General features: G+C 37.3%; 3 protein-coding genes across 11 annotated transcripts in view; 2 read left to right on the top strand and 1 right to left on the bottom strand.

Moving 5' to 3' along the window:
• Positions 1–17,578, top strand: part of LOC103507049 — a 54,022-nt gene that overhangs the window by 26,120 nt on the left and 10,324 nt on the right. For 3 of the 8 annotated variants that reach the window (XR_003390899.1, XR_001809442.2, XR_003390898.1), the window contains one exon: positions 5,002–5,370. The exons of 4 other annotated variants lie outside the window; for them this stretch is intronic. The gene's annotated coding sequence lies outside the window, so the exon portion shown is untranslated. Of the gene's footprint in view, positions 1–5,001; positions 5,371–17,578 lie in introns of those variants that run through there. One more of the 8 variants, XR_541242.3, reaches the window with a different exon arrangement.
• The window catches only part of LOC103507056 (cadherin-89D), a 63,503-nt gene that overhangs the window by 23,232 nt on the left and 22,693 nt on the right, over positions 1–17,578 (bottom strand). Inside the window, exon 2 of one of the 2 annotated variants that reach the window (XM_026822012.1) lies at positions 201–287. The gene's annotated coding sequence lies outside the window, so the exon portion shown is untranslated. Of the gene's footprint in view, positions 1–200; positions 2,598–17,578 lie in introns of those variants that run through there. The other variant, XM_026822011.1, reaches the window with a different exon arrangement.
• LOC103507057 overlaps positions 3,440–17,578 on the top strand; it is a 34,526-nt gene continuing 20,387 nt past the window's right edge. The window contains exons 1-3 of the mRNA XM_008471497.1: positions 3,440–3,490; positions 6,366–6,478; positions 6,853–7,075. Coding sequence (XP_008469719.1) covers positions 3,440–3,490; positions 6,366–6,478; positions 6,853–7,075 — 387 coding nt within the window. The remainder of the gene's footprint in view (positions 3,491–6,365; positions 6,479–6,852; positions 7,076–17,578) is intronic.

Below are 17,578 nucleotides of genomic sequence, written 5' to 3' on the forward strand. Positions count from 1 at the left end.
TCTAAGTTTAACTGTTATGTACTTCTGTAAACTTACGACAGAATTCCTTCAGGAGAAGAAGAAGATTAATATATCTGATAGCTGATTGAGGGGTTTAAATGATGGATTTTGAAAAGTCAATTTTCCATACGTCAATGTCAAAATGTGGCGCACTGCATACGTGGTCTAGCTAGATAATCAATTATTGCCCAAGTCCCTACCTTTTTCAATATGCGAACTCCTCTTGGTGAAATTGGTTCAACTTGTGGATCTGAAATCCATATCCCAGGCTCACGAATAGGTCATCTCTGAAATCAAAATCAAAAATATTCAAATTAGTTGAATGATTTCTTATTAGTTTTTGTTTCAAGAGCTCTCTTTTTTTAAAGGTCCTGCTACTGTTGCCTCTTTTCTGCCTAAAATACATGAAAACTTGGAAACATATCCAGACTAATAACATGGGAGGTGTGTACTTATACCTTAACGTCCTTCACCTATGTACTTACTTTTGACATTAGTCGTGCATAGATCGCCATTTATTTTCAAAGGAAAGGAAAAAAATCCATACGAACGATTAACGACATCTAAAAAGATAGAGAAAGCCACAGAGACTTTCACTCTAATTGAAAGCATTTGACTGAAATCAATGTCCAGAAAGCTATTAATCTCGTAGGAAATGTCGTCAGTACAAAGCTCTTTTAATTAGTTTAATCATTTCCATTCAAGTGAATTGATTTATACGTTTGAACTCGGAGATTTATATTGATGTCGCACAATACACAGATAGACGCTTTGACTCCTGATTTGATAGCTCAAAGTTCAAACTTCATGTTGGTTAAGATCAAGAATGCATTCCTACGAACATATGCTTTCATATGTATCTGTGTTTATTTCAGAATCTTATTTATGTTTCTTATTTTCACTTTTATTAATTTCTAACTCATGTCAATAAAACTCTTCAATGGAAATTGGAGAGATTTCCATCTCCATATCAATAAAATTATTCTCATCTACCATTGATCCTAGAACGAGAGATAGTATTTAAAACATTGCCATATTTTATCCGAAGTCAAAGTGGACATAAATTACCACTATAACAGGTTGGCTCTTCTTTTTCCTTTGAAATAAATAGTAGATTTCTAATTGGTAAAAATTGTGTCAATTTCAATGTACCTATCTAATGGGCAAAAGGGCACACTTCAATCTAAACAGGAACTTGAGGGCATCATTTCGCAAAGATCTATTCAAATTTTCTATTAAAATTTGCTTATGTTAATTTTTCTGATGGACAAACTTGATTTTAAACTTCAAGTTCAGTGATGAAGATGGTAAAGATCTTGATAATTTATTTTCCATATATTACCCTTGACACCTTGGTGTAAATTTTGTATGGGTGGATAAAAAACAAATTATTAAAATGAGACTTTTTAGCATTTTTCTCTTGGGTGCATTGAGTTCCAAGAGATTGAAAGTTCAAAGTTCTGAATGTACCCATCAGGACTCGTCTTTCCTGTTGCAAAGATCAGCATGAAATTTCCATTAGAGAAACCTCTCCTTTCAAAAGAAAGAGCTAACTAGAGAGAAATTATTTTCTACCAACAAATCGACACGGTCACTTCAACATTTCCTTGATCATGAAAATGTGAGAAGTTTAGAACAGAAAACAGATTTGTAGGTTTACCTACATATAATTGTAAAGCTTGTAAAAAGGTATTAGGTCTGATATCAATCCAAATCCGCGGAGATTTCTGTGGTTTGTACATGTACATAGGTAGTTTGATTTTTTACCAGAGATTTTTTTTATCGCAATCAGATTCCCAAGACCTAATGTTTTACCAACGATACGAGGATCAGAATAGTTATCTTCTAGCAATAATTCAATTACAAGGACCACAGATATTAGCAACCTAAGGACTCCTATGCACTCTAAGTACTTTGGTGAAGAGAATCCAATAGGATGACCACAATGTTTCGACCTTAAGTGAAGGTTATTACGGGGACCTCAAAACCTAAAATCCAAACCATCTTGTTAGGTCGTTCCCGAAGCCAAGTGTGGTAAGGAAAGTTGAAAGTTCTCAAGAAAAGTAGGTAGGCAGTGGATACCAATTATCATGACCCACCACTAAAAGATGCATAGATATCTGACGAAATTCCACTTTTGAAGGAAATTAACCAGTTTTGGGATTTCTTGGCATCAATATGTTGGTCTTTCAATTACAAGACCACGAAAAGAATTGACCAAGAATCATCTCATGGACTTGACCTCAAAAGTTCAACGGAAGAAAGGTATACGAGTATCTACCTATACCTGTAGAGAATTCATACGTATAATAATAAAATGATTGTGTTTGTATCAGTTTACCTGATGGCTTTATTTCATTTTCTACTGACTTCTTTTGCCTTGTACAGAATTTTTTAACAATAAACACAAATCATGCGAAACACATGATAATTTTATTTTGATAAAAATTTCATGCTCAGATGTTTGTCCAGTGGTGTAGTAATTAAATCAGAAGAAAGAGTGTGCATGTTCTACCTTTTGGTAGCACTTCTTCTGCATATTTCCTCCTATTACTTGTTCAGAATCGGTGCGTTGATATCCCAAAATTGACCTTTATTAAGACCAGTGGCGTAGCGTGTATATATGGCGTGTATGGCGGCCATACAACTCAAAAGTTCACTCTAATGCCCATAAATAGTAATGGCATGTACTACACAAAGAAACTGCATTTACATTACATTTGACAGTCCAAAAAAAGCATTATACTGACTTACTATAAACTCAATACTGCCACTTTAGTGCAGCATGGATATACTTTTCTACCCTTTGGCCAAAAATTGAACTTTAGGTATAAAAGAAAGAAAGAAGAAAAAAAAAAACTTACCAAAGGCAATCTCTCTCGGTCTTCTCGAGACACCAATTTTTCATCATATTGCAAAACAAGCCAACCAAATTGTGCAGCCAGAAAGCCAGTCATCATGATTACAACTGGCTTATTGTTTTGCCAGAATGAACCCATGATAAGTTGTGTCTGAAAATGAAGATATGAATACTTAAGTATATAATTTTAAATATTTTACTATTGGAAATATTCTAGAAACTTCCAATAGCATATTTTCTCAACTATCAAATGATTAGTACAGTTAGTACAGATTTTACGACTTTTGCTACACTTGTAAAAATGCATGAAGGAAATTTCCTGATAAGTTTTTGCATTCAGTAGGCAATGGACCTTTGGGTTGGAGGCTTTTTTTTAGTGGGGTCTACTATACTATAAAGGTATTAGTTTATCAGTAATCTGCTTACCCAAAGTTCGAAGTCACCAAACACTCTCAAGAGATGATACAGCTAGCACACAGGACAGGAAATTGAAAATGTGAAAAAAGAAAAGAAAATTCAAATTTCGCGATCCAGCGATTTTATCTAAAGACAAAAATTAAAATTTCCCGCGATGCCGCGATGTTTGATTTCAACAGCAGTGTTGTCAAGTGTACTGTGAACATGCGTACGGTAATTTTCGGATTCGTACTGTAATCCAGAAAAAGGTGTTTTTCAACAAGAGGTGCATTTTATTCATGGTAGAAAGAATAAGCATTTTATTTAGCATCTAACCCAAGAACCGAAAATTCGAGAGTGGGGGTAAAAATCTCGTAGTGGGGATAATGAGCTGATATCAAAGATTGGTAAACCTGTGCATGAGCCCTACAACGTCCTACACTTGAATTTAGACCACGCTACGCCACTGATTAAGACGTCCACATTCACATTGTTCACATCCAACATCGTCTACTTACAAAATATGATGCATAAGTGGGTAAACTGTTCAATATGTAGATATTTTCTAAATTAGACAATCCCGAGTACCTATAGATTCACATTATTTGCAGATATGCATTAATGTCATTGCGCCTATACTTCGCAATTGGCTAAAAAAAAGTAAAAACACTTGAAATCGAAGTAATAGCTTTCTAGGTTAAAACTAAAGACAGTGATGGTGGGAAACAGGGCTCCACCACTATTCTCAGAGATCAGAATCATTTGAAATTTATATTACCTTCCTACGTGTCTTTCTTGTAATTTGAGAAGAAAGTTGGTCAAAGCACTTACTTAAGGAAATGTAGGTACAAGACGTCTTCGCTGTGAGGGTCATCCTTGTGACACTGTGTCCGGGTCAATTCCATTCAAACCTTTGGAATACCAGTGGTAACCTGGATCTTCAAAGTACACATACACATCTGTGTACCGAGTAGCGAGTATGTAAATCAGTTTTGTAGCAACAGGATGACCAGGGAAGACTCTTGTGACTACTTCAAGTTAGATGCTTCCCGTGAAACCCATATGTTATCAAACCAACAGTTATCAACCTAGTACCTATTCCTAATTTTCTGAGGACAAAAACTTTGAATACTGCCCAATTTGTTTGGCAGGTTTTTAGATCAATAAAGGTGTGTCCAAACATATTTGACCGGCCGTCGATCGATGTCAACTGAACCTTCCACACTGCCTTGACAACATAGATTCACCTGGTTAATCGACGTCGATCATGTTTGGACACACCTGAACAGTGCTCATTTATACTGTACGCACTATGCGCAGTAACTTTGTTTTATAGGCTACGAAGTATGGTGTGTTAAATTCTTCCTTCCTTCATATACATTCAATTATTCATTTATCGTATTTTATGGGTGTCCGTCAGATTGAAAACTGTTTAGAGTTAAATGCAACTTATAGAAATAGTAATTACTCTTTCTTTATAATTCCTGTATTTCTGGATCTTTTTTCACACAAGTGTGTGACTTGAAGGGCCGAAAGTTATGGATTAAGATTAAGAAGTTGGTAGGTAAGTTTTACAAATCAGAAGATTCATTTAACAATTCAAATACTGTTTCAGTATATCTTACGAAAAGGTTCAAAGTCCTCACAGTAGGTTCCCAATCGTCTTTGGAAGGTACACTGCCCCTGAAGTTGCTACAAAGTTGGGAACCAACAAATTAATCTACATAATGTTTTCTTTGTGACAGAGCCCGTATAAAACACTTGACGCATACCTGACAATCTTCTAGATCGCATCTTTTTCTCATGGAATCACAACCAAGGTGTCTTCAGTATTCCATCCATGGTCCATACCAGACAGCCAGCAATTCACACTAACTTTTCATTTCAAAGGCACGACTCGTCTTGTCTTTCTAGAACTTTCTGGAGTAAACTGAGAGACATGACCTGTGAACTTCTATTGTTTACAATGTGAGTTATAGTATGTGTGGTGAGCGCCTTTTTTTCGCTTTCATTTTACTTTCATTTCGTGGTGTAGGTTTTGTGAGCTTAATAAGGCAAACGTGCTAACCAAGGTGGGCAAAAGTCAAAATCTTTGTCCTTTTGAAAAAGGGGGAATATTGGGTTGATACCATTAGAAGGTTTTAACATTTGCCCGTTTTTTGGACACAATGTATCTACAATTGAACGACTTTTTAGCGACTCGCTTTTACCATATTTTTATGATTGAGGACTGTGTGGGTAAATGGGCTTTTCTGTCCTATGCTGGCAGTATAAACAAGATCTTATGCTCTATTCTGTTTTGTTCTTACTAGAGGCTATGGCTAGGCTTGCCAAATATCCAAAATGTCGATTCGGGACGCGAATCCGCGAACATAATTGCCAAATCCGCGAACATAATCGCAAATTAGCATTACCTACTCCTTCCTTCCTGTTTTAAATAGGTGGGTATATGATTTTGTTTTTGTTTTGCCTTTTTTTCAGACATGACTTTTTTATGAAATTCCCACCGTAAGGTTTTCTTATGAGGGTACAGAAAATTGCCCCAACCTCCTTTTTCTTACTTTTTTTTTTAATTTAGAACTAGTTTTGCTGCCGTGATATGTACAACATAGGTAATTAAAACATTAACATATTCCGAAGGGTGTAGGGTTCGATACTCCACAGGGGACAGGATTTTTTTTTTTCTTTTACTTCCTATTTTTTTCATTTTAGTTTATTTTTTTATAATTTACACAAATCAAACCTACTAGGAAAAAACACTTTCGAAACGCATAAATCTCAAAGAAAAGCTACGGTTGTAGAAATCATAAATAGGAAAAGAAAGCTGTTATTGTTGTTATGTTATTTATGTTTTCCTAGTTAGGAGTGTCGTCGTTATTTCAAGTTACGAACATAATAGATTTTTATTTCAGTTTTTAATTAATTGTGATGTATAACTAACTCCTGGCTATGATAAGTTAATAATAGATGACGTTTTCGTCCAGGAAAAACCGCCCCACATAAAAAATCAAGGTACAAAATTACCTCTGTGTGGCGAGGGACTGTAAGTCAAGCTCATAACATTGTTCAGGGAAATTGCATCATCCTTATCATGTTTCTATGTTTACAGCTGTCAAGATCAAATGTACACTGTGCTAATTTGAAGGTACAAGACACAATTGAAAAATCAACCATTCCATTGGTATCCGCTATTAGTACACATTCAAAAATACAGTACAACAGGTAAGCCCTGGCTCTACATCCTCATGTTTACTATATGTTACTTAGCTCAATGTTGAATGTGTATGGGAGCTACAAACTAATATCACTCCATTGTAACTTGGCAATTAGGCATGCTGTCTATTCAAGTTTAAGAGTAATTTGATTTAAAATTGTTGATAAGTGACAAATATCACTTTGTCATTTGTCAAACTTGTAATTATTTTGAGTCTTGTCCTTTGAGAATCTACATGTCTGTGATAATAATCATTTCACCTCATTGTTTTCAAAATAACCAAAATTGCCAAGAACAGTTTACTTACCTGTAGGTAGTTAATAATAATAATGATAATAATAACAATAATAATAATAATAAAAATGCCTCTTTTAAATTTCAGATATGAGTCATTACCAAGGTCTGATGCTAAGTCAAAATCTTACCTAACATTTAAAAAGTCAGGGAACTCACTGATTGACAAAAAGAGAGTTGAAGAAATTCAGAAAATAATCAAATCTAAAGAAGAAAATCAAGCTCATCCACCTCAGTCAAAGGATCCAGATCCTCTTAATAAAGCTACTCCTGAACAAGTGGAAATGGTAGCAAGTGTGTTGAAGAAAGATGTAAGTATAGCCAAACTTTCATGTTGTTTTTAAATACTGTGAATGACAATAGTTATTTGGACTCGGAAAATATTAGAGATTTTTTTTTTTTTTTTTTTTTTTGAAGCCTAGCTATGGCCAACTTGGTCACTCCCATTAGAAAGATTAGAATACTTACAAACTGATAAATTAGAATCCCATATATTAGCATACATAATACGGGTAATATCGGTTTCTGAAGAACTCACACATGAATGAATAAATAACTCAAATGATACCACATGCAGGTAGATAAATGATGCACACAGAACCCTATTACATTTCAATCAGGTGAATTTTCCCAAGGTTTTAAATGTAGCACACCATAACACCCCGGTAGTCGGTTCACATAACGGAAGCCTCTCTGAACTTCCGATTGAAATTAAACCAAGAATTCAAAGAAAGAAATTAAACTTGATTTAAACTTTAGCGTAAGTATAATTATGTACGAATAGGAATTCAATGTCGACCCCATTATTTTTTGGAAATCACAAGCATGCGTGCACCATGTGGTCCTTCAATGGGAAGTTGGGAAGCTACCTGCTAATTGTTTACTTGGGAACTTGAACTTTTTACATCAAGTTACATGAAAATACAACCTTAATTGGTATTCGAAAATGTATTAAATACCTTCCCATAAGTTATAATCCAGTTAATTTGTCAGTACTGGTTTCTAATTTGCCAATAAACTTATTTACTTAAAAGTTCTTTAAATTAAAACGGTCCTTCATTATAAGGATATAGATACACCCACTAACATCCAATTTATACCAAAACATTTATAATTATTTAGGTATGTACTTTTTTTTATATATAAATATAAAAAATGTACATACCTAGATCTGAGTTTAAACTTCAAATCAGATTCGTTGGAAACTTTAAAAAACATTTAAAACTTGCGACACCAAGCGTCAGAGTTCCCTTTTGTCAACCTGCGTTGTCAACCATTTACAACTGGACATGAAAACCACAACAACCATTGAGGATTAGGGCTCAGGGCTTGTAAAGTGTAGATCCAGATCGGTAAATCTGTCTGTCCATCAATCAGACCTTAAGGCTGATTAGCCAAGAATCTTGTTTAATCTACTGAGGTACCTACCAAGTAATGTGAAAAATTAAAAAAATAGTAAAAGAGACACCTCGAAACACGAAATGCTTCAACAACATGTATTTGTTTTTGGAATTGACAAGATGTAGATAGGTTGGCACCTACACCCCTTTCATCTTGCCATTCCTCAACCAAAAGAGAAGTCTAAAATTTTATCAGGTTTTTTATGTCATCCAATATACCTACCAACGCGATATTAGATATGCTAAGTGACAAATGATCTTATACATGGGTATGAAGCATGTATCGGTATCTACCTATTGATAGAGTCTACCTCAGATCAGTAAGTCAGCTTGCTTTATTGGTAGCCAGTGTGCACACACGAGCTTAAAAAACCCGTTACTTATACGAGTAGGTTATACATAAAAAATAATTTACAACTAATAGGGATACAAATCCTTTCAGAAAACGGAGAATTCTTGGGCCTTAAATTTGAGCGAAGCTTTAGGTTGGACCTTGGAGCTGGAGCATGCAAATATTTTTACTCAAGTTACAGGCGTTACTGGTAGGCATTTCAAAAGTTAAATCAACACAGATTTTGTCTGCGTGTAAGGGGGATAACAATTGGTAATTACAGGTAGAGAGATATAAGGTCTAAATGAGAAAAACTGAGAGATTATTCAGAGAAAGATATCTAATTATCTTAATGAAAACATTAGACACTTTTTTTCCAAATACACGGTAAGGAAAGTAAGAAGAAAGATAACTGGATAAAAATCTCAACATAAACACTGCCACACTGCCTAATACCTTGTACCTTTATCTACATAGGACATGTAGATCAAATAATGTTTATATGTAATGAGGATAATCACAAAGACAACTAATGGGTTAATTATAGGTGTATTGTGTATACCTCCACGCAGTTTATTAACAACTAATTATTTTACATTATATCACACAACCAGCATAGTCTCAGCAAATGGTTACCTACATAGCTGCAAATAGTTACCTACATAGCTATTCTGTTTTCACATTCTTCTCTGCCAACTTGTCCCTTCGTTTGATCACAAGAAGGCATTTATTTTGACCAATAAGCGGTCTCCTAGCAAAACCAGACTACATCCTTACAACTTACGTGATCCGAAATCCAATTTTGCCCACTAGGTAATTATCTTCCGATAAAGAGAGCAACCATATCTTGTTTTATCTATGAATCTTGTAAAGGAGGTACTTGTTAATAAATTGAGACGATTGTTTCGCAAAACTCTTGCTTTCGCAAAAGAAAGTTAAAGATGCCCAACATACTCACCTTATCGACTCTCTTAATTTAAACATCGATAAGAATAACATTATGCCAATATGTATAAAGAATGGACGGTAAAAGTTGGATGTGTTTATCGATAATTTTTTAAGCTATTCCTTTCGACATTAAGCAATGTAATAATTACATTCATATCTGAGGTTCTATTTCCTTGCCCGTATGAAATAATATACATATTATGGGTTTATGACTAACTGAACCCAACACAAGTACCTATGTATATCTGCAATACAATAATGTTGATATTGTTACGTGCTGCTTGGGTAGCTGACAATTCATTTCACACAGGGTTTTCTAACTTTCTGAGATACTTTTTTTCAGCCCTCTATGGGAATCACACTTTACTTTTAGTGTTTTTAAAGTTGAAAATAGTCATTGGTTTTTCGAGCTTCATGCTAATCGACTGTCGAACAATGTCTGACCTGTGTATCTATCTGTTTTTATTAGTCATGTACAAGTCCGATTTATACATACAATACTATTGGATTACTACAATGTATCAATGTAATTTGTATTAGCAGAGCCTCCAGGTTTGACCTTACCTATTGGTTCGCAACTTTCTTCGGTACAATTTACAATCGATAACAATCGATATGATCTTTGCCCCTCGCATTTTTCAATCCTTTCGTCTAGGTTCCGTTTTCTATCCAAGTATTTGGTGACAACACCAGTGATATATATGTTTGGTTTTGTAGTAAAATCTGGATTGTTTAGATATCTGGTGAAAGTCCATGTGTAAGAAGAAATGCGCCAAATGTGGCCATACAATGTCAAGGAAGTTTAAACTTGTTCAAAAGATATAGTAAAAGATACTATATCAGGTTCTTGCATTTGAAAGATCCAGAAAAGAGATCGCTGGACAAAATGTAAGTACAGAAAATTTTCATCACACCTGTTAAAAGGTTGAGTCACATTTCAAGATTGAAAATCTGACAAGATGGATACCGTCTCACATAAATTTCCTTCTGGACAACAAATCATCAGAGGATCCAAAAACAGGGGAAAAAGTATGGTTCTTCTGTGTTCCGTTCCACGATTGTATGGAGTTGTATTGGTATTGGTAAAGGTAGGGCCATCGGCTTTAATAAACGCCCTTGGTCACTGCGACCTGGTTAGATCTTTTGTGACATTATGGGACAAGACCTAGAGATGTCTGAAGCTGTGTCCACACATAGTTGACGCCGTCGATCGACGAGGTGAAGAGGTGAATTTATGTTGTCAAGGCAGTGTACAGTTTCAGTCGACGTCGATCGACCATCGATCGGCGGAGTCGACCATGTGTGGACACAGCTTACTATACTAACTTTATGAATGTAATTTTTTTAGTTCAAATCAGAGTTTGAATGTTTTTATGTATGTAAGCGTCTCCCCTGTGAATATTGCCTGATCTATTATTCCGTTCCGCTGTTTAGGTACCTATTTCGTTTTTAACGCTGGTCAATATTAACTTGGTACGGTTGCCGATCAGTTAAAATTCCATTTAACTTCCTCATACGAAAAATATACCTGTCTGAAATTTAGAATATAGGTAGGTAGATTATCTAAAAATTATTCTTCCCGTTCATGTTTCGCGCAAAAAATCGGTAGCCCAAATTTTTGACAATCATCAAGACAAGGTAATTATTTCTTTTTTGTGTGTTTTTGTAATCAATGTCATTGTTCTCTTGAGTTGCGTGCGGTTTTTAGAATCAAATCATCCTCGATTCGTAATGCTACATATTTCTAGTTTTGGTCCATTTCGACAGCTTGTTTGTGCTTGTAGGTTTGATTCTAGTGTGCTGTAATTGAAAAATCAGTTTTAGTGAACAAGTTTTTTCCAAGTTTTTCTAAGGAATATAATTTTTCAAAGTTTTTCGATTTTTTAGTGTTAGCTACAAGATTAAATACGACTATGTCCTACATAGCCTCAAGATTACAATTACGTTAAATTGATTGCAGTCTTATATGTTTTTAAAACTGCATGAGAGAAAACAAAATCAACAAAATTTCGCCTTTGATTTTCTCAAAATCAAAAAAGCTCGTGTTAATTTCGCCTCAAATTGATCATTAGAATTACCTACTTGGAAACACACGTCTATGCTTCAAAGAAATTAATTAAAATATGTGTTAGTGCAAAGTGCGCCATCCAAAGATATTCTTCCATCTGTGTATAAACGCTACCAAGCATGAATTGTAAGTCTCTTTTTCAATCTACTTTTCTCTACTTAGATTTCGCTTTGAAAGCACAAGGTGTAGTGCAAGTTGTTAGGTTCCCACATTATCTGTGAAGTGCTCAGGAATGTGTCGTCAGGGCCCTTTACAGCCTAACCCCTTTCAAACCTAAGTGAGCCCTTTATTTTACAAACAAAAATAGGTACTAGGATTAGGGTACCAGTTGTTTGCCTATGTAAAAAACGTGCTTGATTTTGGCCCCTCAGTGAGTCCATCCCTCTCCCCCATAAGTCTGTTCTGCACAAAATTTTCAATGATTTTTACTATCCAAAGCTGTGTCCACACATATTTTCATTTTTGAGGGGAAAAACTGCTGACTCCGGTCCACCTTAAGCCCTGGCCCGGGGCAAATGAGGCCGGATAAACCCCCCTAGGAACAGCCCTGTCGTGTGGTAATATGAGCGCTCACTAGAACACGTGCATTACGTACCTGCTCTACAGACTTACTATTTTCTGTGTTATTGAAGAGCAAAAGATGGAAGAAAGTGTGTCAGCACTTTTGCGGTAATCATTTTACTTTGATTGGATATAAGTTGTATCACCCTTAAACGAGTATGTAGCTCCATACTTTCGTGAAATGAGGTACTCGGGGATCTAGAGGTTATTCTGGGACAATGACATACCTACCTACAATATAAAATTATAAACTTTATTTCCAGGGTTATTCTAGAGCAGAGGTTCCCAATCTGTGGTACGCAGAAGCATTTCTGGTGGTAAGCGAATAGATTTGAAACCCTCATTTTTATTATTTGTCCGTAAAGGCAAAAAAGATATCTGGCAACCCTAGTTGGGAGAGAAAAAAATATACAGTACAGGGCACCAAAAAATGCAACATCGGTCTACGATTAATGATTAATATTGTGACATCGTTCTACCTCCAAATTACACAAAGTGATGTTAGGTGGTACACCAAAAGAACGTTGAGGTGTCATGTGGTACGCAGTACTCGGAAGTTCGGGAACACCTGTTCTAGAGCGACTTGCAAACCTCTTCCCATTCTCTCACAGTTCAGTCAGCTCACACTATAACTCACTCAGCCTCGGAAAACCCATTTCCCAGTCTGACATTTCGTAATGGGCACACGATTTCCCTTCTCGTGAACAAAGTCATAAAGAAGACAAATACTCCGACTTTTTATCATTTCCCAGTCAAAATGAATGTCAACAAAACACTTAAGCTAAGGAGAAGGGTGTGAGCTTACGTGAGGGCCAAGGGTGTGAAATATTTTGCATGAGAACATTATTCACTTTTCCCTAAGCTCCGAGAATGAATGTTCTGAAAATGAGTTGACACTCAAGTGTACCTACACCAATCAGTTTGTTCCCCTTCCCCTTTGTCAGCTGCGATAGCACGTAGAATACACCAGTCCCCTGTGGTACACTGAAGTTAAGCAACGTTGCTCGTGGTTGGTATCCTGATGGGTGACTAGGTATCAGGGCAATGGTGTACTGCTGGCCCACTCAGACTGGGTGAGGTTAATGTGTGTAGACGGGTAGCTTAGCTACGGTCGGGCGTGCTCTGGGGAATCTGGCCACTAGTCCTACAAACTGAAGCCCAGGCTCTCCGGAGCCCGCTTTGGTTGGGGCTCTGCTCGCACATGAGGGTAGAAGGTCCCGACGTGACGACGGAGAAGAGTGGAGTACTATACACTTGCACTAATACCTTTAACTAGCTCTGAAAATGAGTTGACACTCAAATGTACCTACACCAATCAGTTTGTTCCCCTTCCCCTTTGTCAGCTGCGATAGCACGTAGAATACACCAGTCCCCTGTGGTACACTGAAGTTCTGAAAATGAGTTGACACTCAAGTGTACCTACACCAATCAGTTTGTTCCCCTTCCCCTTTGTCAGCTGCGATAGCACGTAGAATACACCAGTCCCCTGTGGTACACTGAAGTTAAGCAACGTTGCTCGTGGTTGGTATCCTGATGGGTGACTAGGTATCAGGGCAATGGTGTACTGCTGGCCCACTCAGACTGGGTGAGGTTAATGTGTGTAGACGGGTAGCTTAGCTACGGTCGGGCGTGCTCTGGGGAATCTGGCCACTAGTCCTACAAACTGAAGCCCAGGCTCTCCGGAGCCCGCTTTGGTTGGGGTCTCACGTTATTTGACGCAAAAGTTACCCCACCGTGTTACAAAAGTTACTTCATCGTGTGAACGATGCCTTAAATTCGGAGTCCCTGACTTCCAGGCTCGGATATACAAGAGGATGGGAGCTTCAGGGAATTAATAATTACGGTCCCCTTTCCTTACGTCTCTTCAATATTGTCGTTCGAAAATGCTTCCGGTAATTTCGAAGAAAAGATTAGAATGGACCCCCTTGAGCATTACAGCATAATTTACTATTGTGAAATTACGAAATGAGGTAGGTGGATGTCATTTTCATCTACATACAGAAGTTTCCCATACCAACTATGCCTTACGTACCTACTCATTAGTAGAAAGTAGCTTTGACTCCTTGAAATCCGGACGCTATAAAGTATTTTCGATTCCCATCGGACTAAGAAGAGCTTCCATCCCCACCTCACCCTCCCTTCGGTCGTCCCGGGGTTTCACTGTTCAAAGCATCTTGGTAGGGTGATGGTTAGGGTTGGATACGTGGCAGTAAAGGTAAGGTTCGTAGGGTGGGTAGGTATTAGGCACAAAGTACTACCTGGTAAGGTAGAGCGTAGTCATTTAGGAGGAACGTGCTTTTGTGCCTTTTCCAGTACTTTGAAATCCTCTTGAACATGAGGTTGCTTTAAACAAGAGGAATGGGAGGAGGAGAAGAAGAAGGAGGAGGAGAAGAGGGAGAAAGAGACGGGGACGAAGGAGTCCTCCTACTCCTAAGAAGAGGGAAGAGGAGAAGAAAAAGAAGAAGAACAAGGGAAAGAAGAAGAAGGAGGAGTAGGAGGAGAAGAAGAGGGAAAAGAAGGAGGAGGAGGAGAAGAAGAATGAGAAGGAAAAGAAGAAGAAGAAGAAGAAGGAGTAGGAGGAGAAGAAGAAGAATGAGAAGAAAAAGAAGAAGAAGGAGGAGGAGCAGGAAAGGAGGAAGAAAAAGAAACTGCCTTGTTCTCTTTTCCTTCCTCCTGATTCTGTCCTTCTTCTCTAACCTTGGTCTCTGTTTCTCTTTCTCCCTCTAGTCTATTTTCTCGTACTTTTTCTCACTTCTCCATCTACCCCCATTACCTTTCCCTTTCCCTCTCTCTCTCTCTCTCTCTCTCTCTCTCTCTCTCTCTCTCTCTCTCTCTCTCTCTCCCTAGGAAAAAATCTCAGGAACTTTAGAAGATCCACAGCTCAGACTGAAAAATTCTAGAGAAGAGAGAAGAAGGACGTGTTACTCAATGTCTTCTTAATAGGACGACCATCATAAATCCGAAGTAAAGTGCTTGGATAACGTCCTTTATTACTCTTTAGCCGGATGCCAAACTAGAGCGAGACAGAGAGAGAGAGAGAGAGAGAGAGAGAAAGAGAGAGAGAGGGATGGAGAGAGGGAAAGAGTTAAAAAAAGCATGGGAAATATAAAAGGCAAAACTAATTTTTCATTTTTAATGTCTTTTTCGGTTTCCCTCTAATTACTTGTATGAGACCATAAAAACAGGAAGAAAGAATGAAAGCATTGCGTTTTTTTTCCTCGTCCTAGACCTCCTTCTCTTCTTCGTTCTCCTTTCTCTTCCTTCTCCTGCTTTTGCTCCTTCTCCTCATCCTCCTTCTTTTAATGGTATGCACTATGCAACTATGGATTAGTTGTTTCTAATTACTTCACAAGGAGAGTACAACTGGAAAGGTCATTTATGACGCGAAAAGCTTCCCTTCCTTTTATGTAAATGGGTACCCCACCTTTTCAAAAGATAAGAGGTTGTCAAACTTACTGGAATATCCCTATAGTTTGTATCTCTGGGATACCTGCAGTGGCATACTGGGAGATCCCACTGAGATACACACTAGAGGATATATCCCGTTGAATACTGCAGGTCACATCCACACTCACATCATCTCTTTCCACATCAGCTCACCAATCTTTATTGGCACCTCGAAGTTTCTCGAACACAGCTTACACACTACACAGCCCTTGTACTATTGTCCATTGTACCATATGTAGTGTAGGGCCGGCCATTCAATATCAGGTAGACCTGACAGGTACCAGGTCCGCTTATCAGGTCTACCTCACATTGTGTGTGCTCATCAGGTTTTAGGTAGACCTGTTCAGGCGTACCTGTCAGGTCTATCTGATAGTGAGTGGCCGGCCTAGCATTGACTAACTTTGTGCTTCATTTTGGACTTGACCATAATAGCCCATGTAATAATATTGACTAGTTTCGGGTTGGACTGTTGGAAAATGGAATGACTATTTTTGAGGGGTTTGCGCTCCCCTGTAGGTATACCGCGCGAGTATAACGAATCTTTAACAGACTCGACCCCTAGACGAGGTCAAGTAATTACCTTGAATTTGCCCGAAAAATCTTAATCGCGAAATCTGCGAACATAATCGGCAAATCCGCGAACATAATCGCGAAATCACATAGGTACGATATGTACATAGGTACGATAGGTGATAGGTAACATACCTATTATTAAAAACAGATAAACAAAATACAGTCGAACCTGGATAAACGAGAATCCAAGGGACCAGCTCATTTTTTTTCGTTTAAGGCGGTTTAATACAACATTTTCTCGTTTATAAAGGTTTAGCAAAGTGGAAGAGCAAACTGATGAAGCATGACAACGGTTTAATACAACATTTTCTCGTTTATAAAGGTTTAGCAAAGTGGAAGAGCAAACTGATGAAAGCATGACAAATTTAGAAAGGTAAGATCAAATTCTGATTTATAGAGGTACCTAATTTTAAAGTTAAAAAACGCGTCCCGAATTTTTTCTGGGACAAAAACGGAAATTCGGGGCAAAACGCCCCAAAATGAAAAACTGAACGGGACGCCGGGACACCCCCTGAAATTCGGGACTGTCCCGGCCAATTCGGGACGTTTGGCAGATCGCGAAATCCGCGAACATAATCGCGAAATCACATAGGTACGATATGTACATAGGTACGATAGGTGATAGGTAACATGAAGAGCAAAGAGTTGTAAAAGTTAGTGATAATAATTTACATAAGGTGCCCTACACAAGTGATTTTCACTAATCCTTACAATCGTGGAACAACTGAAGCGGGCTACTGGACAAACTACCTAAGAAATAAACAAACAAATGGAACCTACGAGTACAAGTATTAATGAAGGAAATATAATCTCCACCAGTTTTTCTACTTTCTGACCACAACACCACGCTAATCGGAGATCTATTTGTAGAGTGTGCCAATGTTACACATCAGACATCAGATCAGCGGATGTACGCTGGTTTCTTAATTAAAATGAACAATAAAGAAGGTAAACACATCAGACTTGATGTTTACCTATATGCCAGTCAAAGCAGAACATTTAGAATCATCGTCAGTGGCGGCTTATCGAGGTATTTTTTCTGTCTTAACTATGGAGGACTAGTGACTAGTGATTAATTGAAATATTCTATGGAACGATATAAGTGAAAAGTCTGCAGGTAGTCTCCTAAAAAGGGAATAAAAATCAATGCTTAAATTTAATTATTCCATAAACAGCTATTCAAAAGAAAATCTCAAATGGAAACAAAGGAACAATCAACATATAATGGTACAGAATCCAGAAATTGCTGTTAAGCTTTCCGTGAAACAAGGTTCCTAAAAATTCTATTGGGTATACACAATACACATACTTGTACAAAACTAAGAATTATTAAATGCACTGTTATGAAATGATTGTTAATTATTTTAATTTTAGTCAGTGGTACTTCACTAGCTATCTATGTACATACCTACCGACGTTACCAATTTGTCCCCACACCACTGGCAACAAGACAATAATTCACATTATTTTAACAAACAAGGCATTA

The sequence above is a fragment of the Diaphorina citri genome, unplaced genomic scaffold (assembly GCF_000475195.1).
Source record: "Diaphorina citri unplaced genomic scaffold, Diaci psyllid genome assembly version 1.1 scaffold284, whole genome shotgun sequence".
Taxonomy (NCBI): Eukaryota; Metazoa; Arthropoda; class Insecta; order Hemiptera; family Psyllidae; genus Diaphorina; species Diaphorina citri.